Source organism: Crotalus tigris, unplaced genomic scaffold (genome assembly GCF_016545835.1).
Source record: "Crotalus tigris isolate CLP2741 ecotype Arizona unplaced genomic scaffold, ASM1654583v1 scf7180000020074.1721668, whole genome shotgun sequence".
In the NCBI taxonomy this organism is placed as follows: domain Eukaryota; kingdom Metazoa; phylum Chordata; class Lepidosauria; order Squamata; family Viperidae; genus Crotalus; species Crotalus tigris.
The window spans coordinates 12,330-38,929 of record NW_024097846.1 but is presented as its reverse complement, the minus strand read 5'-3'; the positions used below and the strand labels follow the sequence as shown (position 1 = coordinate 38,929).

The 26,600-nt window shown below is 38.2% G+C and overlaps 1 protein-coding gene and 1 long non-coding RNA gene across 3 annotated transcripts in view; one reads left to right on the top strand and one right to left on the bottom strand.

Moving 5' to 3' along the window:
- LOC120318138 (myosin-IIIb-like) overlaps positions 1-12,507 on the top strand; it is a 64,562-nt gene extending 52,055 nt beyond the window's left edge. For both annotated transcript variants that reach the window (XM_039365460.1, XM_039365459.1), the window contains exon 7: positions 11,651-12,507. In XM_039365460.1, the coding sequence (XP_039221394.1) occupies positions 11,651-11,800 (150 nt within the window). In that variant the 3' untranslated portion in view covers positions 11,801-12,507. The remainder of the gene's footprint in view (positions 1-11,650) is intronic.
- The window catches only part of LOC120318139, a 40,715-nt gene extending 14,315 nt beyond the window's left edge, over positions 1-26,400 (bottom strand). Inside the window, exons 1-2 of the long non-coding RNA XR_005559422.1 lie at positions 25,369-26,400; positions 19,389-19,543 (exon numbers count right to left, since the gene is read on the bottom strand). This is a non-coding gene — a long non-coding RNA (uncharacterized LOC120318139). The remainder of the gene's footprint in view (positions 1-19,388; positions 19,544-25,368) is intronic.
- Between the last annotated feature and the right edge of the window lie 200 nt (positions 26,401-26,600).

Here is a 26,600-nt window from a genome sequence, read left to right as displayed (position 1 = left end):
AGATAGATAGATAGATAGATAGATAGATAGATAGATAGATAGATAGATAGATAGAACTTATGGCTGCCTATAATCCATAGTGATTTAATTCAGTTTTTAAATATATGTTGTTCAGACTGAGGAACATGTTGTATGTTATCATTTTTCTACTTTCTCTTCATTTAATAATGAATTGGACTTTCAAAGGTGGTGATAGCCATAACAGGGCTACTGATAAAGAAAAGTGAGGGCAGTCTTTCACATTTAAAAATAGGTAGGCTCAGGGCTTTTTTTCTCATAGAATGTCCAGAACGGAGTTCCGGCACCTTTTTTGGATGGAACTTTGTAGGGTAGGCAAGGCCGGTTGTATGACGTGTGTGAGTTCCAGTACCCCCCCTTTTTTTTTAAATAAAAAAAAGCACCGGGTAGGCGTGAGAGGACAGAAGCTTAGAGAGGCATACCGAATGTATTTGGTAGAATAAATATCAGATTAAAAAAAGAAAAAAGAAAAGTAGAAGTTGGAAAAGTGGAGCAGAGAGAATAGTTGATTTGTGAAGGAAAAGTCTGAAGAGAACTTCAAAAATGAACAGTCTTGCTATGACATGAAGAAACCCTGCAACGCATTTGAGGATCTCATGTGTTATTAATCCTGTTTATTAATGATTCAGCTTGTGCAATTCTTTTCCCAATGCTTGATTTATCACACTTTTCAGTTCAAACTTGTAAAACACAACCAACAGGATATGTGGTATTTTTCCCACCCCAGGACTGATGCTTGTTTTATCCTAGGGAGAAAAATGGCTGAGTGGAAATTTACATCCACTTAGCCTCCTCAGTTACTAAACCTGTTTTATTATTTGAGCCTGCTTTTTGTCTAGAAATAGAAGGGAAGGTTGAGGAATGCCCCCTAATAACTGCAGAAAGTCTTTTGCTTGGTCATTAAAAATCGTATTTTAAACAGGGATGTGTAATCTTTTCTTCATAAAAGCAACAGATCTGTGGGTCTGTAAAGCACTAAATAATTTACTGGAAATTGGATAATCTAAGGCTCTGGATTGCATATGACTTGAATCTGTGTTGGGTCCAGCCTCCAGATCACAGTACTGAGAAGCAGTGATGTTGTTTGAATGCGGGGGCAGTGTAGACTCTAAAATAGGATCATCAGTAGGAAAAAAGGAGAGAAAGCACACTTCTCACACACCTCCAAGGAAACCACCCACAAAATCCTGCCATTGCTTGCTCTCTGCAACTACCCAAGGAATGGTAGGTGAGGTTCCAACCACCAAAAAGTTGTCCTCCTCTGCAAATTGTACTGTAAACATATTGTATTGTAATATCCCTTTAAAACAAAAGTGTCTCTACTAAAGAAAAACAAAATTTGAGAGCTAGCCTGGGTTGGAGATAATGTGCTGAAGTAGATGTGGGGAGACCTAGTTTCTAGTCTTTCTTTAGGCACAGAAGCCATCTGGGTGACTTTGGGCCAGTCACTTTCTTTCAGCCCTAATTATCATCAGGCTCTGGGACAAGCGAGGAACAACCTTTCCCCTGCCCTTGCTGCATCATGCATTGGTAAGTTTTACTCTAAGAGTTAGGCAAGTACAGTGCCGAACAAGCAGGCCCTGCAAAGGATCAAGACAAATGCTAAGAAGATCAACTAAAAAGCCCCTCACGGTATGATTTTTAGTGAGCTGAGAGTCCTGCTATAAAAGCCAACGTATTGTAATTATAACAGATTTCCATTCGTGCTCTCTAAATGATAACATGAAATATCAAATGTATATTTCACATACTTCTATTCACTGAGCACCTTTAATTAAGGTGTTTTAAAGTATATTTGAATAAGAAAAGCTAGCTCTTGACAGAAATGACAGAACTATGAAATTGCAAATAGAAAGGTCACTCTTAATATTTAAAATGATTTGGCAATAAACATTGCACAGGATTTATGGGGGGGGGAGGGGGGAAATGCCTGCTCTGCATAGTGCTGCCTTTCCCCTTCAGTATCTCTTATTCACTGCTCAATGGCCCTGAACATGGGGCTGAAGGTCAGCCCTAAGTTAATAGCTTTAGGTTTCTTTACTCCCTATTTAGGTAAAATTTGTTCTTTTACTGGGATGGTTATTTTATTTTATGCTGCAATGCCATTTAAATGAGAGGTAGAGTCTGTTCAGTTACAGGAAAATAACATCAGTGTTTCTCAACCTTGGAGACTTTAAAACACATGTTGGCTGGAGAATTCTGGGAGTTGAAGTCCACATGTCTTAAAAGTAGCCAAAGTTGAGAAACACTGATATTATTTAGAGAAAAATCAGGATGTAGAATAAAGTTTAATTTTCAATGTCTCAAAGGCATTTGAGAGCTCTTTTGTTATAACTATATTTTTATAGTTGTGGCCAAATTTTAGTGGGTCAAGACTAGAGGTTACAGCAATGAAAAAAAAGATAGATTTGTGACTTTACGTATATATTTATATACAGTACATGCTTATTGATACAGGATATATTTTTGCTTTTTTAATAAGCTTTTTTTCAAATGCAATTATATTAAATTGTAGTACTAGCACTACATAACTTAGGAACTGTGTTGCCTAAGCAGTTAAGAATCATTGCTGAAGTATTCTCAAATATATGAATATTTCTGTTACATATTATTTAAGTGCTTTAAGTTTCTAAGTAGGTTTAGGAAGAATGCAAAATGTGGGAATAAATATAGTTAATTTACTTTTTACTTTTATATGCTGTATTGCTTTTCCGTGAACAATAGCATTCAAATAAATAAGCATACAGTATAAAAGATATAGTTAAAATACAGAACAATATTAAAACATAAAACTAAAGATAGCATAGCTGAATTAAAAAGAAAAAAGAAACAGCACGTGCAGGTTAAATCAGCTCATAATGAAAAAAACTCTCTATCTGAATAAAATGGTCTTTGCCAGCTTCAGAAGGGTATCTTAGATAGAGTTAACTTGGCCTCAGTTATAAGTAAACTTCAGAGATCAATAATGAAAATTGAAAAAAATCATCATTCATACTGCCAATAGGTATGTGTCCTATAGTGGCAAGTTACAAAGAAGAATCTTAAGTATCAGGAGACTTGTGTGATTTATTATTATGTACCCAACAATGTGAAATCATAGCTGCCAATACTTTAGCTGGGGTTAGCCTTCATCCACACTGAGTTCTTCCTAAGAACCTAGGACAAGGGTAGGCAACCTTGGCTCTTTTATGACTCGTGGACTTCAACTCCCAGAATTCCTAAGCCAGCATGCTGTGAATGTAGTATAATTAGATTTCAGTAAGGCATTTGATAAAGTAGACCACAACCTACTCCTTAGAAAGCTTAGAAAAAGGTGGAATAGACAACATCACCACAAGATGGATCTGTAGCTGGCTGGCAAACCATACTCAGTGAGTAGTCCTCAATGGCACTACATCCACATGGAGAGAAGTAAGCAATGGGGTACCACAAGGCTCAGTACTCTTCAATATCTTCTTCAATGACTTAGAAGATGAAGGAATTGAAAGGGAACTCATCAAATTTGCAGACGACACCAAACTGGCAGGAGTAGCCAACACCCCAGAAGACAAACTCTGGATTCAAAAAGATCTTGACAAACTTGAACAATGGGCTCTATCCAACAAAATGAGTTTCAATGTGGAGAAAAGCAAAGTTTTAGGCAGGAAAAATCAAAGGTACAAGTACAGATTAGATGAGACCTGGCTTAGAAACATTAACTGTGAAAGGGACCTTGGAGTCCTAGTGGACGATTACTTGACTATGAGCCAGCAGTGTGCAGCAGCAGCAGCCAAAAAAAGCCAATACAATCCTGGGTTGTATAAACAGAGGCATAGAAAAGATCACGCAAAGTATTAGTACCGCTTTATACAACCCCAGTAAAACCACATCTGGAATATTGCAGCCAATTTTGGTCACCATATCACAAAAAAGATGTTGAGAGTTTGGAAAAAATTCAGAGAAAAGCAACTAAGATGATTAAAGGCCTGGAGACTAAAACATATGAAGAATGGTCGCAAGACTTGGGTTTGGCTAATCTAAAGAAAAGAAGAAATAGGGGAGACATGATAGCAGTATTTGAGGGGCTGTCACAAAGAAGAGGGGGTCACATTATTCTCCAAAGCACCAGAGGGCAGGGCAAGAAACAATGGTTGGAAACTGATCAAAGAGAGAAGCAACCTGGAATTAAAAAGAAACTTCCTGACAGCGAGGACAATCAACCAGTGTAACAGTTGCCTTCAGAAATTGTTGGCACTCCATCAATGGAGGTTTTTAAGAAGAGGCTGGACAGTCACTTGTCTGAGATCGTATTAGGTTCTCCTGCTTGAACAGGGGGTTGGACTAGAAGACCTCCAAGGTCCCTTCCAGCTCTATTCTATTTTGCTCCAGATATTTTGGAATTTCAACCAAGACTCACCAACATTGCCAGCAGCATTTGGTCTCCAACTCTTGCTCACAGGCTCAATCTTCTACCTTAGAGTGCTGAGAGTGACTCAAATTTTCTAAGCTTGAGTATGGATTTGATCCTGGTTCTCTTCAGTCCTCTTTATCGTCTTAACCACTACATTGGGTCAGACTCAATGAATCTGGACCATTCATTGCTGGCAGCCTCTACATTTTTTTTTAAATGTCACCTCTATCCATGAAAAATTGCTAGCCATCTCCATTGTACTGTAACCTTTACAGCCCCACTGTAACCTCTCCTCCTCGAATTTCAGTCTAGCATTCCACATACCATTGACCCACACTTTCAAATTTCATAGCTTTGCCTATAAAAAGTGTTCAGCAAAGGTTGCCCTGAATGCCCATTCTGTAATGAAAGAGGTTGGGATCAGTCATACATAACACATTGTATTGGCATTGTAGAGCCAATGGCCTCATCCAGCATAGTTCAAACTTGGGTAGCTCTGATCTATATTATTCATGATTTGGTGTCCATTGCATGAATCACATGTCATTAATGTCCACCAGTTAATAATGTTGTTTGACTTTATTTTATAATGGGGCTGACTGAAGATGATTGAATATATACATATTATGTTGTTTGATGTTTGATATTTCAAAAGAGAAAAAGAAAAGCAATTGATTTTGCAGTGCCGGGTAAAATTGAGATTTCTGAGTCACTTTGCCTTGAAGCAATTTATTTACATGATTTCAGGGAGGTAACTTTATCGGGAACAGATGTTTTGAGGAAGTAGTTATAGAAATTAAATATGAAAAATATGCTAATCTCCTACCCCACAATAATGATGAATAATTTTACAGTACAGCATGGATGTAATAGCATTCAGGGTCAGCAGATGACTCCAGATCCTAATATTGTGAAATAGGGAGAAAAATATCTTTATTCACTTTCTGCCTGCCATATATACTGTTCCTATAACATGCTTACTTGGGCCAATAGGGCACGGTTGGTGTGTTGTTGGGCCATCAAAAAGGTTTCAATCGTCTATCTCATATGATTATATTAAGCCCTCAACAGATCCAATCTTGCATGAGGCTAAACTTGCTCCAGTCAGTTAAACATGTCATGGGAATTGCAAAATGCAGTCAACTGTCCTGTTTTGCATTTCTGAAAGTTTACTTTATTAAAATATATAACCATAGATCAGTCACATCCAAGTTTAAAAATATATTACATAGCATCCAATAAAAAGCTACTCATTTCTGCACTGGATACATCCAGGGAAGGAACCAGGTCCAAAAATTTCTAATTGTCATAGTTATGGTACAATATTTGCCTACAATTCTAGAGATTTTCTGAACCTGGTCATTTTATTGGTAGTAGATGATTACCTATGAAAGTAGTATAATTAGATGGGAGATTAAACCTGCTTATCAGAAGTGGTAGATGTTTCTAAAGCATGTGTGTTATAGACGTAATTTCAAGGTCTAAGCAAATACACAAATACTTTTGGTAAGGAATACCATTGTTTCTACCCAATAGTACTATTGTCCCAGCCCAAAGCTGGGTGGTTCGTTTCACCTAGTTCAAGTTAGCCAATAATCATGGAGGTGTGTGGGAACATATTTAGAATATCATTTCTGTACAGAAGCAAAGAGTCATGCTTGTTACTACAGTCATAAGGCAAGCACCCCCTGAATGTCCTCACAACAGATTTCTATACTTTGCACATATCACCAGTTTACATCAGCAGTTTTGATTGGTTTAAGATAATTACACATTTTATTACTCATCATACGTCTTAACTTCTGGCATGCTCTTCTCAGTCTGATTTCATAACTTCCACATGGGGGGTTCCTAGTGACTATGTTAACCTTTACTTGACCTTTTAATACTTTTCTTGTTCCTAACAACTTCCAGCAGCTTCTTTTAGTGTAATTTATCATCTAATTGCTCACTTCAACTCTTGATCACTCCAGATCTAATAACACTTATTTAAGGTTCCTACTGTTCCTATTCCTCCACAATGGTAAGCTACCATTTGTTCCTGTTTAACTAGTTCACCTTAACTAGATCCTTTAAAAAAAAAAAAAACTTTTTTCTTATCCTGAGTTGATTGCAACCCAGAATATTAAATGAAGAATTGGAATACAAATTCCACAAAGAAGCCATTAATGCTTTTGGAGCTAGGTCCTATGTATACTGTATAGATTCAAGGCTAACAAAGCACTCTGCATCTGTTGTTAACTCACTTGTGTTGAAAGGGTCTAAATCACACTGTCATCTCAGGTCTGTTTGGTGGGAATGGCTCTCCTCTGGTGCTATTTTCTAAGGATTTGGCATTCCCTGCCAAGAACAGGGAATGACCAGATTAGTTTACTCTATGTTATTCTTCTGCCAGCGGACAGACAATATATTCAGGCAAGGATCTGACATATAAGCTTGTTTGGCTGCTAACCTATTTTGATGGAATGTAGTGTAGGTATTTGTTTAATAAATTGTAAATAATCAAACTCAACACCCTTGATAATCAAATAATCACCCTTTTGTTGAGTGCTAAGAGTCTAGCCCTATTTTGCTTCAAGTAAATCCTTTCTTTTGCAGAGGGTCAGCTTATCCCCCACTCCCTAACCAATTTAAGTTCTTCCACTTGATTTTTTTTTTCATTTCTGCATGAGGGACCTTCAGTTTTGTCTGCCAGAGTTGGCCTTGTCTATGGAACAAGTGGCATTTCAGAAAGAACTACTTTGCAGCGCCTGCTGATGGCTGTGCAATGTTTTGGATTCAGTTTGGAAGTGGAGCTTTGGAATACATGAACTGAGACCTCGCTGCAATTAAACAGCCATTATAGTTTCCAGTTATGCATTCTCCCTCTCATTCATTTCAAAACCTGGATTAAATCAGTACTGCTTGATTCTGAAACTCCTAATCAGCCTTTTGGGTTTGATTCCCAGAGCCTCACATATTCTACTGAGTCTGCCCCAGAACTGTCTGCCTGGTACTCTGGATTATGTGTACAACTTTTACACTAGGCAGCAAGTATATTTATTACTTTGTTTTTGTTTTTAATATTCACCCTCCACTACCTTCTTCTGACTTTTATGCCTCTCACAATAATTAAATATTGCCCACAAAAATACTGCTCTAAACCAGTGTTTCTCAAACTTGCTAACTTTAAGATGTGGGGACTTCAACTCCCAGAATTTCCCAGCCTTCCATGTACAGTAACTCCACATGATAAGTTCCTATATCTTAAAATTTGCCAGTTTTAAGAAACGCTGCTCTAAACTTCAAACATTAAACACAAACAAACAATTTATACATCAATAATAATTGACTTTTCTATTTAGAAATGACCGAGAAATTTAAGGAAATTTCCTGTATTTAGTCCAAGGTTATAATTCTTATATTTTTCTATTAGAAGTGGGGTGGTTTAATAATTTTAGTATCTGAAAATTGTCACACACAGTGAAAATATATAAAATGGTGATTCAATGTTGGACAAAGATAAGAATTAAGACATTAATTGAGGATTAAGAACTAATCCTCAGCCAATGCACTGTTATGTCAGGGTTGTAATGGTAAATATCTTCTTTGTCATTGGCTTCTTTTGGATCTTTTTTCAATTTCTCGGTCTAGCCTACAGGTTTCCTGGTGATCTCTAATTTAAATATCAGATTTGATCCTGAATATCATTTTCAGATCAGCCCAAGATAGACAGCTTTTGGCGATTCCCCCCCATCCCCTGTTTACTTCCTATATTAAAAACCATTTATTTCTAATTAGAGTTTGAAAACAGAAAGCTCATTGTAGTTTCTCTCCAACTTTTAATATTAAATTTAATGTCAAGCATCCTGGAATTTTTATAGGAAAGCAAAAGACAGCACCTCTTCAGTCACTCAAATAAGTTCTACAGCAGGGGTCCCCAATCCCTGGGCCACAGCCCATTCAGAACTGGGGCACAGAATTGGTGGGTAAGTGCGCATGTACGTGCAACTACATTTGCATGTGCAGAGGGTGGGTGAGTACGCATGTGTGTTCAGCTACACTTGGTGCAAGGGCAGGCACGCATGCCTACTGCTTGTGCAAATGGAGCTATGTGCACTCACCAGCCACTCATCCAGAACCATCCCCTCTCCCCCCCCCCCCCGCTCATCCACAAAGATGGAAAGGTTGGAGAGTGCTGTTCTTACAGCACCCTGGAATTCATACAGACTAGAAATACGAAGATAGTTTTATTAGCAGGTCAACCGTCTTTTTAAAGAACTTTTATTAATAGCGTCCATTTTTGCCCACTGTGGTTGAGAAAACATATAGAATACTCCCTAGGTGCTATGAGTAAATGAAATTAAATTGATGGAAACCAAAAGTTTTTGACAAACCATTGTATCTAGTTACTTTGGCTAGTTGTGCTGCTTTTCTTAGTGTGAGTATAAGAATTTAATATTGTCAGAATTGATTGATTTTTCTCCGTAATATACATTGCACATTATAATGTATGTCAATTCATTTTTTCCTTTAAGCTGCCATATTTCATCAGCTACTTGGCTATTAACCTCATGAAGGCGGAAATCTTTCCCTCAGAATGCATAGCTCTTTACACCTCCAGCTTCCTTCCAGTTAACTGGCTCACATAGAAAAAAACCCTCCTGCTCCCCAATCATAGCATTCCATCTTTGATATCTGTAGGCTTACAGAATGTGGGATGTATATTCTTTGCCTTCTAGAGCCCAATCCACATCTTTATGATTTGATGCACTGCAAAATGTTTGAAGGATCATTTGCGCCATTGTGTGCTGTCTGCACTTTGGAACTATTCTCCTTGAGATTCGGACCTTGCAAAGTACTTATACCTCTCCATTATGGGCCGTCTGGCACCAGGCTCTTCTTGTTTTTGTATCAGTCTATATGCTAATTTCCAATTCTCTCTCATCATTAACCATCAGTCCATGTAAGCCTTATTTCCATTGCCACGACTGTACTGTAAGATGTGTACATACACGCATCGATATTATATGACTTTTTGATATTACATTACTGAAAGTGGTGTTGAAAAGTAAAATGTTGATTCCTGTAACGAGTAGAGAGTTTTAATAAATTAGGATTATTAAAATTGTTGTAAAGATAAACCAGCTTTTCCTAAGAAGAATTGTGAGACCCTTCCCCCATTTACCTCTACCCATCTAATCACCTCTGAGGGTTAAGAAGTGTAGAAAATAAATAAAAACCATGGCCCAAAAAACATATTTTCAATGCCAAATCCGCATCACTGCCTTTGTCTCATCCCAGATCAGAGGAAGACAGGTTGTCTTTAGAATGTGCCAGTGCTAAAATTAGCATTTCCTCCCTTACTCAAAAGCCATCCAAAAGCAGTCGAAAGGAGTATAACATTTGTCCAGCTTCATTGCTTGCCTTGCCTTACCTTGCCTTGCCTTGCCTTGCCCTACCTTACCTTACCTTACCTTACCTTACCTTATCTTACATTACCTGGCTGCAAAGACCTGTACTACAAGCAGTGGAGGTAAACTAGAGAGTGACTATGAGGGCAACAAATGTTATACTGATGGAGATTTCTGTTCAGGTCAAAGTTGGGTGGAAAGTCTTTCAAAATAACAGTGGAAAAAGGCCCTAAGAGTTATAATCCTACTATTCATTGAAGGCCTAAAGTTGGGCAAGGTTGGTCTGAATGGTGACTTGTGATTTTGTATAATTTCTTAACAACAACAAAAACTCCTCTAGATTCTTCTGAAGCTTAAGTAGCCCCACTTTTCAACTTAGCAGACCCATCTCAACCACTCTTGAGTCTAGGAAGCATTTTCTCTCTATGTACATCTCCATTTCTTTCTTTCTTTTCTCCTGAGGTGTGTCCAGGATGATAACTGCTGTATTAACAATTGCCTTTTCTAAAGTTGTGGAGTGTTTGTTTAGACAGCTCTTCAATTCAAAGTGCTAACTTAGCCATTTCCCCCCTTTTCTCCTCCCAAAAGAGGAAGTCTTTTAAACTGTGCATATATTAATTTGTTTATGGCTTGATTAATTAGATTTGCTGTCCACTTTCTCTTTCTTATAGATTGTTCTCATTGTGCTTATCTGTCATACATACTACTAGTGAACTGACGTTTCTGTCTATAAATTAGATTTATGTAATAGAAAATGTTTCCCCAACTCATAAGAAGGAAATATCAAGAAGAATCTTGAAATTTATAGAATTACATTTAACTTAGCAATTTATTTATGGATGGGGAAAATCTGAAATAGCATTCTCTATAGGCAGAAAATGAAGCGTGACTATTGGGAGAAAATGTGGAAAACCACAGGAGGGCCATATAATGGCATAGTCTGAAGGAGAGGAAGTCTCAGTGGCTGGAGCAGGATTTGGTTTTACTGTAAATCCCACTTGCTAATGTTGAATTGGAAACCACAATTTTATACTATCCTATGTGCCCTTTTTGACAGAGAACATCATGTGGGAGAACTAAAACTTTATTGTCTATCTACATCCATTGTTACAAAGGTCATTTCTTCCAGGATATTCCAGCTTAACACTCTCTAAGTGAGTTCCATCTGTACTGTGACTTCTTGAAATAACGTCAGTGATATTAGAAAGAAGAGCCAAAATATAAAAATAAGGGCTATATACTATTTTGCCTTCTCAATTATGAGCATGGATATATTTTTCTTAGCTTAATTCTCCATAGCAGTGCTGAAATGAAGTATGATTCATAAAAGTTTACATCATAATAAATGTGTTTGTCTTCAAGATACCACAAGTCTTTTTGTTCTTTTGTTGGTGATCAATTATTATAGGAAACTAGGATGTTAATACATTCAAAATAATATACTACTACTCCAGCTAAACACCAGCTAAAGAACTGGCACCTGTGATCTCACATTTTTGGTATAGATCAATAATAAATACTTATAGAAAAGCTACACTTTCCTTATCCTTTACATACATGTAAGTAATAGGGATAGAAGATAATGCCTGTTAAAATGGAAATGTAATGAATAACTACAGAACTTATTTCAATTGCTATAATTTCTTGTAATGTTCAGCATCATGAATTTAATTCCACGAACCGCATTTTGTGGATAATATTAAATAGTAGGGCTGCTAGTTGAGCATTTAAGTTGTAACTATAATAAGAAATATATGAATGGACACTGGTATGTGTATAATTCATACTTAATGGGGACATTACTATCTCAAAGGTTAATGTTGTGTGCTCATTGTCTTTTATCTAACAGGTCATTGCTTGTGAACAACAATATGACTATTCTTATGATGCCCGTTGTGATGTGTGGTCTCTTGGGATCACGGCTATTGAACTTGGTGACGGAGATCCACCTTTGTTTGACATGCATCCTGTGAAGACCCTTTTTAAGATCCCAAGGTAGGGCACTAGGTGGCTCTCTTAGCTTACTGGATCTTGCTTAGGCTGACAACAGCAATTCAACAGTGAAAATACCTATTTGGTGCATCATTACATCTTACATTACGTTAATTGAAAGATATGTGGAAATGAATGCTACTGTGGAGGAGGTCTGCCTATAAACAGTGAGATTTTTTAGAAAAAGAATATTTGGATTTTTACTATTGAGTTTTTTTTTAAAAAATATGATTTGCTTATTTAGCTTTTGTAAACCACTTTTCATTTCAAAAATAATTTGTTTCCCAACAAGGGCAGATTATTCTCTAGAAACACAATGTTTTAATGGGCTATTTTCTGAAAGAAGAAAGTTTGAATGGTTCAAATAGAAGCTGTTAAGTATGCCGGATCAGCAGCATCTATTGTTTCTATCTTGTTTCTTTTATTTTCATGCAGAAAATAAGATATTATATTCTAAGCATACTTGAAACTACAAGGAACCTATACTTTTTTCCATAAGATTTTTTTAGTCTGCTTCTCCTAGCAGGAAGCAAAAGACAAGGCATTACAATTGTGAAGTATGAATTAATTGCTGGACTTTTATAACAAACAGCCTTTCTGAAGCATTTGCTTTGAACTGATTGTCAGTTGGTATAGTCTGTCACTTTGTATTCCGCTTTCAGAAGAAAAGATACCCACGGGCAATTAGAAAATTAAAACCTTAGACAATGGGAATATTTGACCTTTTCTTATCTGTACAATCACACAATTATCATGGGGCTTTTTACCATTTCTCCCAATTGCTATTTGCATTTCTGATTAAGTCTATTTATATGTAGATGAAGCTTTCCAACATTCTGCACAGTATTATCTCTTTCCCACAACTGGATCGGAGAGCTGCTATTCTCTTTCAGAGATTATTCAAACCTAAACAGCAACTCACTTTCATTTTTGCCCTTTGCACATGTGTAGAACACACAGTAGCAATTAAAGTGAGGGAGGATTCAAATATGTAAACTAATGCCCATAATTTTTTGTCAGATAGAAGCTAAAAATGGCTTGAATGAACAACAATCGTGATGGAGTATGGCAAAATATTAGCAGGTTAAAGGAAGGTATATGGAAAGGGCATGCAAATTTTTCCCTTTTAGGTCATGTATCTCTTTCTTTCCATGAATGACTTTAGTTAGCATGCCAAAACAATACTTTCTACACTATTTGCATGAAACAAAATACTGTACTTAGCAAGCAAGCTCCTTAAATGGCTGTCTTTAAAAAAAATGCAAATTCTTTTACATGAGAAAAATGTATAACTTCATCAGGAATATTACAGACAAGTCACAAAAGAAACTGGAAAATATCCCTGTATATGAGTAGATCAAAGAAGGAGGATGCAGAATAATGTGCAAATTACCAAAACATTTTGCTAATTTCTTACAAATGTTTTTCTTGAGATCTTACGAAGAAGTATAGAGCCATACACTGAGAGAGAAATGCAAAATGAATGAATAGCTTTCAGAAAAGTCAGGGGAATATGAATTCGGATAGCTAATATAAGGTGAATTTATTTATTTGTTTGTTTGTTTATTTATTTATTTATCTATCAGATTTCTAAGATTTCCCATAACAATTCTGGTGGATTTCAGTATTAAAAACAGCTCAAAACAATATAGCATATAGAAAAAAAAATCAGTAAACACTGAGGGAGAACCTGAATACAAAAAATTCCCACAAGAAGCTCACAATAGCCTGAGTCCAAGACTTGGGGGAAGAACTAGGTTTTCTGAAGCCCATTTCCATGAAGGAATAGCCCATACAGATCTCTGGGGGAATGCTGTTCCAGAGGGCAGCCATTGTGACAAAAAAAATCTTCTTCCTGGCTCTTTTCAAATGGTATTGTTTAATCAGTGGGATTCAAAGAGTGCCAATCAAACCTTACAGGACAAACAGAAATGATTCCTCAGATAGCTACGCCCCATTCTAAGAAAGGCTTTATAGCTGATTAATAGCACTTAGAATTGTATCCAGAAATTCTATTCAGGAGTTGCAGTAATAGTTGCCCATGCTGCCATTTTTTGGCTAGTTGCACCTTCTGAATGATTTTCAAAGGCAGCCCCATATAGAAAGCAATGCAATAGTCTACACATGAGGTAACTAAGGTGTAAGTGGTTGCCCAAAGGTCCAGGAATGGGTTCAAGCGGCATACAATGAATGTATGCAAAGATTTTCCTGACCACAGGAGTACTGCAACCCCATTCAAGACTAAGGGTAGAAAATGTCTTGGACTGAGTGATCCAAATACCCATAGCTACCTGGGCTTGTTAAGGCCTAGCCTGAGTCTTTTCTCTGCATCCACACCCCTACAGCCTTCAGGCTCTGGGTCAAGGCCTTGACTTGATTCGCTTGGTCAGACAAGGTTCCACAACTGAGTGTAATCAGCATAGTGATAATACTATGACCACAAAGTAATTATGGCCTGGCCCAGCATCAGCACATCATGTAGAGGTTAAGCAGGAGAGGCAAAAGCTCTGTGGTACTCCACAAATCAAAAGCTTTGGGTTCAGTCTTTCCCACCTATCAGCAGTGACTTCAGACTACTGAAAAAAGAGGAGAACAGCCCAATGCGGTGCCTTCCTCCTCTTAATTCCTTTAGGCCAGACATGTCAAACTCGTGACGTCATGTGACATCGTGCAACATATCGGAGCTTTTTCCCCATTGCCGGCAATAGGGTGGGCGTGGTTTCATTGTGACGCGCCTGGCCCGCGGGCCAGCAGTTTGACACCCCTGCTGTAGGCAACCCAGAATCATTAGTAATGAAAGCTGCTAATGCAATGGTTCTCAACCTTTTTAATGCTGCGAACCCCAACCAGTCGTAAGTCGAGGACTACTGAACCGGTTGTAAGTCGAGGACTACTCAACTGGTGCAGCACCATTTGCAGAATGGGACTTTTGGCGGGCTCAGCAGGGCAGAGACAGCCTGGGCAATTCCTATTGGCTTTTGAAAGCCAATAGAATTAGACTCTATTCAAGAGAGTCTATTCTATTGGCTTTCAAAAGCCAATAGAATAAAAGGGGGTAGCACAGCTAAGGAAAAGGGGAAAAAAATGGCGGATTGCGTTGTTTGGCGACCCCCATGAAATGGTCGTTCGACCCCAAATGGGGTCCCGACCCACAGGTTGAGAACCACTGTGCTAATGGATCAAGAAGAGCCAAGATGGCTGCCGCAATCCTATCTTGACTTTCCAAGAGCTTATCAACCAGCACAATTAGTGCTATCTCAGTACTGTGTCCTGGTCTGAAGCCAGACTGAAAAGGGTCTACTATTATTTATTTAAATTTGTAGTAGCACCCAACTCTAAGAAGCTCTGGGTGGCATATAAAACCCAAAAAACCCCAGCAAATCTAATCGAAACATAACACAACTGAAATGTAACACAAACAGTCCAGACTAAAAGAAACATAACACAGCAAGAAACCACAGGTGCCTCAAAAATGGATTAACCTGCAGTTTAAGAGCTTCCTGGAACCCCAGGAGAGAAGGTACTATCCCTATATTGGGGAAGGATTCTGTTCTAGAGGTGAGGCTATGACAGAGAAGGCATGCTTTCTTGGTGCCACAATTGTTAAATAGAACTTGGAGTGCACCCACTCTGATGGAATGAGCTGAGTGGCCACAGACAGATAGTTGCTCAGACATCCAGGCCCTATGCCATGCCTAGATTAATTGTCTATGAAGCTGTTTCCTCCAGGGTCCTCTGAAATCGCCACAAGACTGTCTTCTCAATATCTTTTCCTAGAAAGCCCTTCCTAGGATGCCAGGATTGCAGGGCTTAGTTATTTGCCACAGCTTGGGTTTTTAGGAAGTTAAAAGTTGCCTAGGAATAGCCTGACCTTCACTGCTGTAACAATTTGTATGTGTGTTTGACTTCTAAATTAAGTTAAAAATGCATTCTGCTATAGCAATTGTCTGTTAGCCCAAATATCTGAGTAGATGGAAAGGGCTCAAAAGGAGCATTTTGACTGTGGGCCAAACAATGGATATGACATTAATTCCATTTGCCCTTGAGCAGGAGTAGCCAGTGCTGAGATCCAATCTTGACTGGAACTCTTTTGCCACCATGGAAGGTCCACGAAAAGACATTTGTATATTGCTGTAATTATTATTACAGAGTGCAGAACTGAGCAGCATTTATCTGGAAGCAGATGAAGTCAGTTTAGTTCAGTAACAGGACAGACAACATTATGAAGTATTGATTTGTTGTACTTGACTCATTTTTGCAGAGCGTTCTTTTTCCTTTTCCCTATTATTTTGACTTCATTAATTCTGCATGGTTGTTTTAGCTGACTGGGCTGAACTGCCTTCTAATTGAGGGACTCTAAATGACACTCCTAAGAGAAGGAGCTGGAATCCTTGTTTTCAGTATCCTCTATAAGCCATTTTTTTGGGCAACAGTAGTTGAAAGTGATGTTTATTTTCGCCCTTCTTACAGCTTGCAGAGGTTTGGTATATATGCTTTCCCAGATGAAACAAGGTCCAGTTCTTTATAGGGAACTGTGTGAGGCTCAGGACACGCAATAAGAGTGATGAACAGATGCGTCCCAAAGAGACCTTGGGGACAGATTTAGGGGAGCATGGGGGGGAAAAAAGTAACATCAGTTTTACTGGAAGTTGTTGACTGACGCCATATGAAAATCCCTGCATCTGTAGGAGCATTCAGAAGTTAAGATGACCATGTCAAAAACAAGCCTCAGATTTTCATGCTTCCTCGCCCACCTCGTCTTATGGTGTTACCACAAATCAGCAATTAGGACCACTCTGTTCTATATTCTACTAGAATTAGTTGATCAATGTACTATAAACTAGAATTTATCTTAACTGATTTATTAAAGCAAGCGAACACCATAGTCCATGTTTAAAAATTGCTTGGTTTAAGCCATGGTTAAGATAACTCCCCACTTGTCTGGTTTAGAGAAAACAATAAGCTGCCATTAATAATGTTTCTAAGTTTCTAAGCTTTTCCCTTTGGCTGCTTCGGAGAACAGAATGGGGAAGTGTGAATGGAGCCACCTAAAGACATGTTTTTGTTATGATACAGTAAACAATTAGTATGTAATCATCAGATCATGTCTGAATACAGTTATTGGATCAGAGCTAATGAGCATGGTGCTTTGTATATTATTTATTTACTTATGCCCACAGTGGAGATTTTCATTAACTCTTCTGTGTAACTGAAAATTGGGTCTACTGTTGGATTTATAACACTGATTTCATAATTATCATATTGAGATGGATTATAATGTTGCCCTAAAAAGTATCACATATTGAGTTTTAAATTACAATTTTCTCAATTCACTAAGTTTAGAAAATTTTACATAATTTCACATAGATTTAAATTCTGTTACTGTATATTTTGGGTGTGGAAGTACAGTAAAGATGCATGTTCTTCTCTAGATCCAATTAGATTACATTCCAGATAATCACACTGAAATTCCATAACTCCCTAGTGTTTTTTAACACACACACACACACACACACAAATTATATATGTGTGTGTATGTATATGTATATATGTGTGTATATATATGTGTGTGTATTCCTTACTATATCATCCTTTATATAAAAAGACAAATGACAATATACTAAGGATAACATATATAACAATTGTTAAGCCTAGCAAAACATGATGCAATACTTGTAATAATATAACTTAAATTGTGGTTGTTTAAGGGGAAATGTATATTCTTTAGATGACTTGCAATTGTGTGTTAGAATGCCACTTATCCCATGGGGTATATAGTTAAGAACAATTAATGCATTAGGCACAATTGGGGTGGGAAAAGGTTTGCACTTTAAATAGGTCTGGACTGATCATTTTATTTATTACAGTGATTTATATACTGCCTTCTTGTCAGACTCTAAATATCTTACAATATTAAAATAACAGAACACCATACAACAAAATATAAAATTATGGTTGTGGTTGCTGTTGTTATTCCTCAGCCATCACTCTTTTTCAGTAATATAGTTAAAAGAATATTATTATGAAGTAATCCTTTGCACCAGATAAGCATAATTTGAAGTATATGTAGATTTATTTCATTTTCAAAAAATATTATGGTGTAATAACTATTAATTCTTCAACATTAGGGAAGATTTGGCTTAATGCTTATAATTTACAGTACTTTACAATTTGTACACATACAAGTGAAAGAGATTTTAAAAGTCAGATGCCACACCATGAACATCATTAGGTGGACTATTTTCTTTTTGTAATTTAGATCCTTCTGTTGAACATTTGAAAATATATTCTAGAGACAGATGACATGTTAACAAAATCATTTCATGGTTGAATGTCTTCTTGGTATGATTTATCTTTATCTGAAGGCACTGGAGGTCCTTATCTGGGAGATTTATGAGCTAGCCAAAAATCTATTTTGATGAAAGAGAATGTGAGTATTTATTGAAAAGTAAATTCTTAGTCTTGATGAGAAAGGATCTGCCTGATTCATAAAACTGATTTGGGGGGGAGGGGAGGAATATAATTAAGAAGAAAATCACTTATAACTATAACTAACCATAAGCAGAGAGCAAATGATTTGAGATGAAGCTAGTTCATAAAAGAAGAAAAAAATGCTGTTTTCCTCCTTAGTGCAACCTAAGAACATTGCCTACTTTACCTGTTTATTGCTATATAAGCTATGGTACTATGGTTTCTCTCCAACTAATTTCCCAGAACAATATGTCATCCAGAGTACAAGAATGCAAAAGATCAGAAATGATGAAATTTGTTCTACAGGATCACCTGAATTTCAGCAGGATATTAATTCAAATCCTTTAGCAAGAATGATAGTGCTCTACTGGTAGTATAAATACACATTCCAAACTTGTTTAGATCTTAAAAATGAGAAAGTTCAATCCTTGATTATAATGTCACAGGGTGATAAATTGTGAGATAGATATTAATACTAATACTTCTGTGTCGGAGGCACTGAAGTGGTTCCATGGCGAAAGGATTTATCAGTGATATCACCATTGCACAGGAGATGCCCAGCTGGGGGTTCCTTTCATGTCCCCGTGAAGGTGCCCACCAAAGTGGTACCCATTTATTTACTTATGGTCGCCTACTTTTGAACCTCTGGGATGGCAGGAGCTGGAGCATATGACAGGCGCTCACACACACACAGACACGCCCCACAGCAGCAATAGGTCTCGAACATAAGTCTGCTCATCATCAGCTCAGTGTTCTAACCTCATGGATACCATGCTCCAGATAGATAGATAGATAGATAGATAGATAGATAGATAGATAGATAGATAGATAGATAGATAGATAAATAGATAATCATTCCTGAAACAATAACATCAAACAGAACCACACAAGAAGCACTGCCAGATGAGCTAATTCTACTGTACTGTAAAGTTACATTAATAGAATCTGGCAAATCTGAAAGTATACTTCTGCCCTCCCCGCCCCATCCCCTTTACAGCTCACAAAACTAGAGCACTTTCTTTCTGAGATTCTTGCCCCAGCCACGTTCCTATTGCCTTTTATCTGACCAGTCCCTCAGCTGTATTTTCTTTCCCTGTCTCCCACATACCATTCCAAGGGTTTACCTGATGGAAGAGTACAGCACTAAAGCTGCATATTTTGTTGGCCTTCAGCAAGAGTTCCAGGACCACTCTTAAGTGTGCTAAGGTTTGCCAATTGTATTGGACAGCAATGCTTGCATGAAGAAATCGCTAAGCTCTTAATGTGCTTGAGATACAAACTGTATAGGAGACAAAATGCAGATATCAGGTGGATTCACCTCAGCTTTGATACAAGAACTTCAGTGGAAGATTATACATTGCTGGCACTCAGTTTCAGTCAGATTAGGATATATATACATCATAATTATTCTTCCAAATATTGGAAATGGTGTCTGTAAAAACCTTTCATAGTGTTGGTCATATGATTAAGTTATATGTTCTGATGAGGTAAGTGTTTTAGTAAGGTAAGTGTTATTACCAAAGATTTGAATGTTCCCCAGAGTTATTGCATTTATTAACAGGATTAAACCTTATGTTTAAAAACAAGGAAATTTTAAAAGGCAATAAATAATAAATAAATAAGCTTTAATATAAAGTATGTGTTATTTTACTAAAATAATATCTGCATTATCCTGAAAAACCTCTATAGACTGTGCAAAAGAAACAATCAACCAGCCAAAAAGGGAACAAAAAAACCCAAGCACCTCTCCACTAATCAACACCCAGATCAGCATAGATCAGACATGTCAAACTCGCAACGTCACGTGACGTTGCGCAATGTATTGGAGCTTTTTTGCCATTGCCGGCAATGGGGTGGGCGTGGTTTCCTGATGATGCATCTGGCCTGCGGGGTGGCAGTTTGACACCCCTGGCATAGATTAACTCCAAGATTAACATCAGACCAACAGTCAAGTAAACAATACCCCAATCAAGGAACTACCAAACAAGCCAACAGTAAACAGCCTAACCAAAGAACCTCTAGGACCTCTCCCACCAACACTGACAGGGCAAGCCACTAGAACAGGGGTCTTCAAACTTGGTCCTTTTATGACTTCTGGACTTCAACTCCCAGAATTCCTCAGCCAGGCATACTGGCTGAGGAATTCTGGGAGTTGAAGTCCAGAAGTCATAAAAGGGCCAAGTTTGAAGACCCCTGCACTAGAATATAAACTGAGAGCATATATATATATGCTGTTTTCTGAGGTTTTCGCGGGTGTTTGTATGTAGGTCTTTGGTTGTTCGGGTTTTCTCCCGCATAAAATTGGAAGTGTCTTGGCGACGTTTCGACGAAGTCCCGTGGGTGGGACTTCGTCGTGGGTGGGACATGACGTGGGACTTCATCAAACCTCAGAAAACAAATATATATATATATATATATATGTAGGTCTTTGGTTGTTCGGGTTTTCTCCCGCGTAAAATTGGAAGTGTCTTGGCGACGTTTCGAAGAAGTCCCATTCGTCATCTTCAGGCTGGTGCTTTCAGCTTCGTGCTTTGAGCAGCAATGTGTGGTCTTAGCTGTTTATTCCCTTTAACTGCCAGTGGGGGTATGAACTGATTGGGTGGGAGCTTGGCTGTGTTCTGATTGGGTGGAGGTGTGTTCTGAATGGTTAGGGGCTTGGCTGTGCTCTGATTGGCTGGGGGATTGTTCTGTTTGGTTGTGCTCAGGTTAGTCTGAGTTGCAGAGGGGTTTAAGATTTTGGGCTGCCTTGCTATTTTCTGGCTTCGCGTTCGTGGTCGTGCCTCCTCTTCATGGAGGGTGTCAGTTTGCTTCATGTATGGATTGGAGGGGTTTAAAGTGGCTAATGATGATGCAGCTGTGGTCTGGCTTCTGGTTTGTGCTGCATCATTAGCCACTTTAAACCCCTACAATCCATACATGAAGCAAACTGACACCCTCCATGAAGAGGAGGCACGACCACGAACGTGAAGCCAGAAAATAGCAAGGCAGCCCAAAATCTTAAACCCCTCTGCAACTCAGACTAACCTGAGCACAACCAAACAGAACACTCCCCCAGCCAATCAGAGCACAGCCAAGCCCCTAACCATTCAGAACACACCTCCACCAAATCAGAACACAGCCAAGCTCCCACCCAATCAGTTCATACCCCCACTGGCAGTTAAAAGGAATAAACAGCTAAGACCACACATTGCTGCTCAAAGCACGAAGCTGAAAGCACCAGCCTGAAGATGACGAATGGGACTTCGTCAAAACATCGCCAAGACACTTCCAATTTTACGCGGGAGAAAACCCAAACAACCAAAGACCTACCTTCAAATACCCGCGAAAACCTCAGAAAACATATATATATGCTGCTCAAAGCACGAAGCTGAAAGCACCAGCCTGAAGATGACGAATGGGACTTCGTCGAAACGTCGCCAAGACACTTCCAATTTTACGCGGGAGAAAACCCGAACAACCAAAGACCTACATATATATATATATATATATATATATATATATATATATATATATATACACACTGTATATATAATTATGCTAAAAATGCGAATCCTGGGTAAATCCATACCATAAAATAATCTGAACACCAGGATAGTACTAAAACAAAACTGTTTCATATAAAAGCTAAGCCTTTCGTCGGTCAACAATACCGACATCATCAGAGCGTAATGCAAGATTGCTGGGAGTCCTTCTTATGCTGCCGGGTAGCTCTGCGCTCGGCCCCTTGACCTAGTTACTGGTCCATCAATTCTCTCTATCTGGTTTCTTAAACGGCCCACGTTCTTTACTATGTTAGTGCCCTCCGAGGTTGCTGTTTCCTTTTTCCTGGATCTAACCGCTCTCTGTTTCTGCTCACTTACTCCCACATCTGTCATCCTTTCTAGTTCTGTTCCAGGGTCTGTCCGACATTCCTTGGTTAGACTGTGCTTGTATACATTCGGGGGAGAGGTGTATTAAGCGGATCCGGACGCCTATCGTCACAATCTCTGGTGGCTGCATTCCTGCATATGTTCTTCCAGCCAAGGACGTTGCTTTCCTCTACGGGTGTCCGTGAGTTTGCTGTACCACTTCTAGTTGTCCCCCTCCTCTTGAGGTTCTTTGTTGTTTGATCACATGTTGGGTTTCTCAATCCTCCTTCACCGTTTGTCAGTTCTTTTGCCCTTTTTGGGGCGCGTACAAGGTCCCACGATATCACTTTCCATCGTTGATCTATGTTTTGCTTTCTTGTTCATTTTGGTAGAATAACTCGTCTCTCCCCTCATGTTAGCGGGGATCGTGGAGTGGGTATCCCATGGGTTGTCGTCCAGCCATCCTTGTTGTTCACCCCCATCATTATTTTTCCTTTTCATGGGGTAAGTTAAAAGATGTATATCTGGGGTATCTAGGGGGGGTTATTTCTTGTTCCTTCTCTGTTCCCCTTGTAGGTTCCTTGTCACATAGATGGGCTAGAGATTGTGACGATAGGTGTCCGGATCCGCTTAATACACTGCCTAGTGTATTAAATCACTGCCTAGTATGTAAACTGCCCAGGTTCGAATCCCATAAAAGGTGTGGCTAACTGATGAGAGCAGAATGAGCTCGAAATGGCCATATTAGTCTCCCAACTTAATTCTTTAACTCTTTGTCAAGAAAAAAAAAAAGAAATCTGGATTTGTAAATGTTTTGCAGTAGTGACTTGAGCCTGCTTAATGCCCCTAGTTGGGGGCTGCAAGGCAAAAGAGAATTCCACAAGATCTAAAACTAAAGACATAGAGTCTTATCTGACTGTTATTTTTTCCTCTCATAGTTAGCTCCCTAAAGACATATGCTGCAGTTTTCCAGCATGTGTCAATCATTGCGGAGACAAAAATGTTTTTGAACACCCACTATTTCTTTCATGATAGTATGAAATGTGTGACAGATGCAGCTGACACTTAGAATCCCACCCTCTTTGCTTTCTTAATGTTTCCTGCTTCACTAATCATGGTTGACTCAGTACTCATCTACATATCATTCAGCTAATGATACCTTTATTTATTCCACTATATAGGACTGGTCCCTGATCATATCCTTGTTTTCTTTTAATCTGTAGTACAGGTAATGATCTACTATCTTGCCCAGTTCTGCATAGTCAATCCTTTATAAGTGCTCCTCCACTTTTACACTATCCTGATAGTAAATACTATGAACACTACAATTTGCAAAGCATCTTGAACATAAAGCATGAGGCTGATGACAAGGAATCTTGAGTGATTCATTGACTGATTTTGTGTCATCAAGTTGTTTTAAGACTTCTTGTGACCAATTGCAATAGATAGATTTTCTTTATGACAATTTGTCCCTAGTCTGTTCTTTCAGATCTTCCAACAATGTATCCATCATCACTGTAACTAAGTCCATTCCCTTGCTGCTGACTGTCCCTCTCTTTCTTTCCACCTGTCCCAGCATCAAGGCCTTCTCCTCCAGAGGATTAAGTCTGTCATAATGTATCCAAAGTAGGATAATTTGAGTTTGGCCATTTGTGCCTTAAGGGAGAAATCTAGGTTCATTTTGGATTGATCTTTAGATCTCTGTGCTGATCCAATTTCAGTCCCTGTCATCTCCTGATTCAAGTGTTTTCTACAGTAATAATAATAATAATAGGACTTGTATGGATGCTGCCATAACCCAGGAGAGTTGCTAATTGGAGTAGATTTTGATAAACTAGATTGACCCTTCATTTAGTCCATGATAATTTCATACTGAAATTAGCAGTAGTAGTAATGACCTTGCTGTTAGATGCCTAGAAAAAAACATTACTTAATTGGTGCTTCCCCTATCTGTCTCTTTTTTTAATGTGGCACTTTTCCAAAGCAGATAAGGTAAATTCTGTCTTGTTTCTTTCTGTTGTTACCATAACTGCTGCTTCCTAAAATGTTTAAGAAAAAGCTGAGTGTGCCCATCTTTCTTATGGCCTCCCTGAATCAAATGCAGTGAGATCTAGACTCTCAGGGAAGCATCATATATAAAATGGCTCTTGCCACTCATAGATTCACAGTTTTAAACAGGAGCTGAGTTATCTGCTGGAATTGATCTGTGAATCCATATGTAGTCCTTTTTCTACCTTATGTATCCTCATGATACTTCAGCCAGCCAATTCCTACATAAATTATTACTGTTCAGAAGCCATTCTATAAATAAGTACAAGCTGCTACGATACAGTAACCACAAATTTGTTTTGCTCTAGTGAAACATAGTCTGCCGACAAGGTCAGGCCCTTGCAGTATGCGTGCAGCCAAGTGGTGAAGGACACATCTAACATCCTGAGAGGTGACGTACAGGCAGCTGCTATTGCCAGCCTTAAGATAGATTGGCTCTGCATTGGCTGCTTTGTGGGATTGATGGCCCTCACCACTAGGAGGCAGAATGAAACTGTTCTGGGCCCCTTTCTCATGGGAAGTGACCTCATGGCATCATTGGGGATAGAAAGAAAGGTAGACTTAGATTTAAATAGATTTAAAAAGTAGGCTTAAAATTAGATCTGATCTTTGCTGTAATGCAGTATCTGTACAGTGGTATCCAGGAGTCCAACATTGCTCCCTGGCCCTAAAACTTTTCTGAGTCTCATAAACTTATAGCAGCATAAGAGGAAAACATATCCATGGCTCCCCATCCCCAAATCCCAACTGTCTGATCTCATCAAAAGTCCTAAACTAGATCTATTGATTATGATAATTTTGTCTGGTGTCTTCCTTCCACCGAATTAAACTGAACGGGGCAGAATGGATTTTTCTAGCCACAATTGTTTATGTCTTTCTTTAAATATGGTCTTAAGCATACATTAACACATGCAGGGACAGTATTTTTTTTTTAGTTACGTCCCATTACTCTCCTATTCCTCCCCTTGCTCCAACATTTTCTTTGATATCAATAGATGCAGTTTTTGCAGTTTATCATTTTTATTCTACTCTTTCAGTTTCTTGAAATAAATTGCTAGGACTATAAAACTGTGAGAGGGTGGGATGAAACCTAAATGATCAGGGAAACAAATAGTTCTGTATGTTTGGGAAGCACAGCTTATATCTCATCCTTACTATCTCATTTATATCTTATCCTTACTAATGATGGTTGAAATGTTATGAATACCTTATTAGCTAAACTCAACCTAGATAGATTTCTGCTCTTCTAAACCATTTCGGGGGAAAGCCTTCCAATAGAGAGGAAAAAATAAAACATCATCATTAAAGGAAGTACTTTGTTGCCTTGGAAACAATGTGAGAACAGTGACATCAGCAACAATTATGTGTAATTTTTAGCTTTAGTTTATCACCAAGGTAACCAAAGCAAGTTCTTCTACTTGAAAATGTTCCAGAATGCCTTGGGTAGAAGTGAGGAAAGCAGGAAGCATAGAGCTAAAGATGATGCTTGTATGACATTCTTTGAAGATGATTCATTGCTTAATTACTCAGAGCAGAAACTTGGCAGCTGGCTTGTGTGAACTAGCTCTCCAAAAAATAGGGTGAATGTGATCTGGCAGTTTTTATATGTGACATTTGATCTATGACAGTTCATTCAAGCAGGCATGCTTTTATCAATTGATTTTGCAATAACAAACATGCATGCATGCAGTGTTTTCAATTCTGAAAGGAAGTCTTGAACATTTGAGTTATGCCTACTAATTGGGAGACTGGTGGTCACCCAGCAATTCTGAATAAAGGGTGAGTTTTGTTTGTAGGCTCCATTGTTCAGGTGGAGAAGAAGCTAAATGCTGGATGGTCACATGTGGACGTGACTGTTTAAGCTAAGTTTCTCATATGTATTCAGAAATATGGAAGCCATTATGGGATATTTCATCTTGATGCACTTTCAATTACATTGACAACTGCAGATCAGATGAGATACCATACCTGCGTGTTGCACCTATACAGTTTATTTTGTTTACTTTTTTCTCTTAAAACTATTCTATCTAATACAATAGAATTAATCCAATCAAATTCCATTTAATACAGTGGAATTCTATCTAATATTCTATGTAATACACATTGCAGAATGTATTATACACAATGTATATACTTATTCTCATTTACACATACACGCACATGCATTTTTCTTAATATGTATCTGAATGTTATTCACACGCATACACACACACCACTTCATTAAAAGAGAAGTGTGAATATTGGCATCTAATTTTGTCCATAGTTCTTGATTTGAGGAACTGCAAATCAAGTGAATTTGCATGAAAAAGTCAAAGGAATTAGTCCCTTGTTGTCAGGAGGTGTACATCTTGGAAGCATTGTCTCTTATGTGACTATTTTCTATGTCTGAGTGGAATAGAATGTTGTTTGTGGTTAGTAATTCATCACACTTGAAAGTGC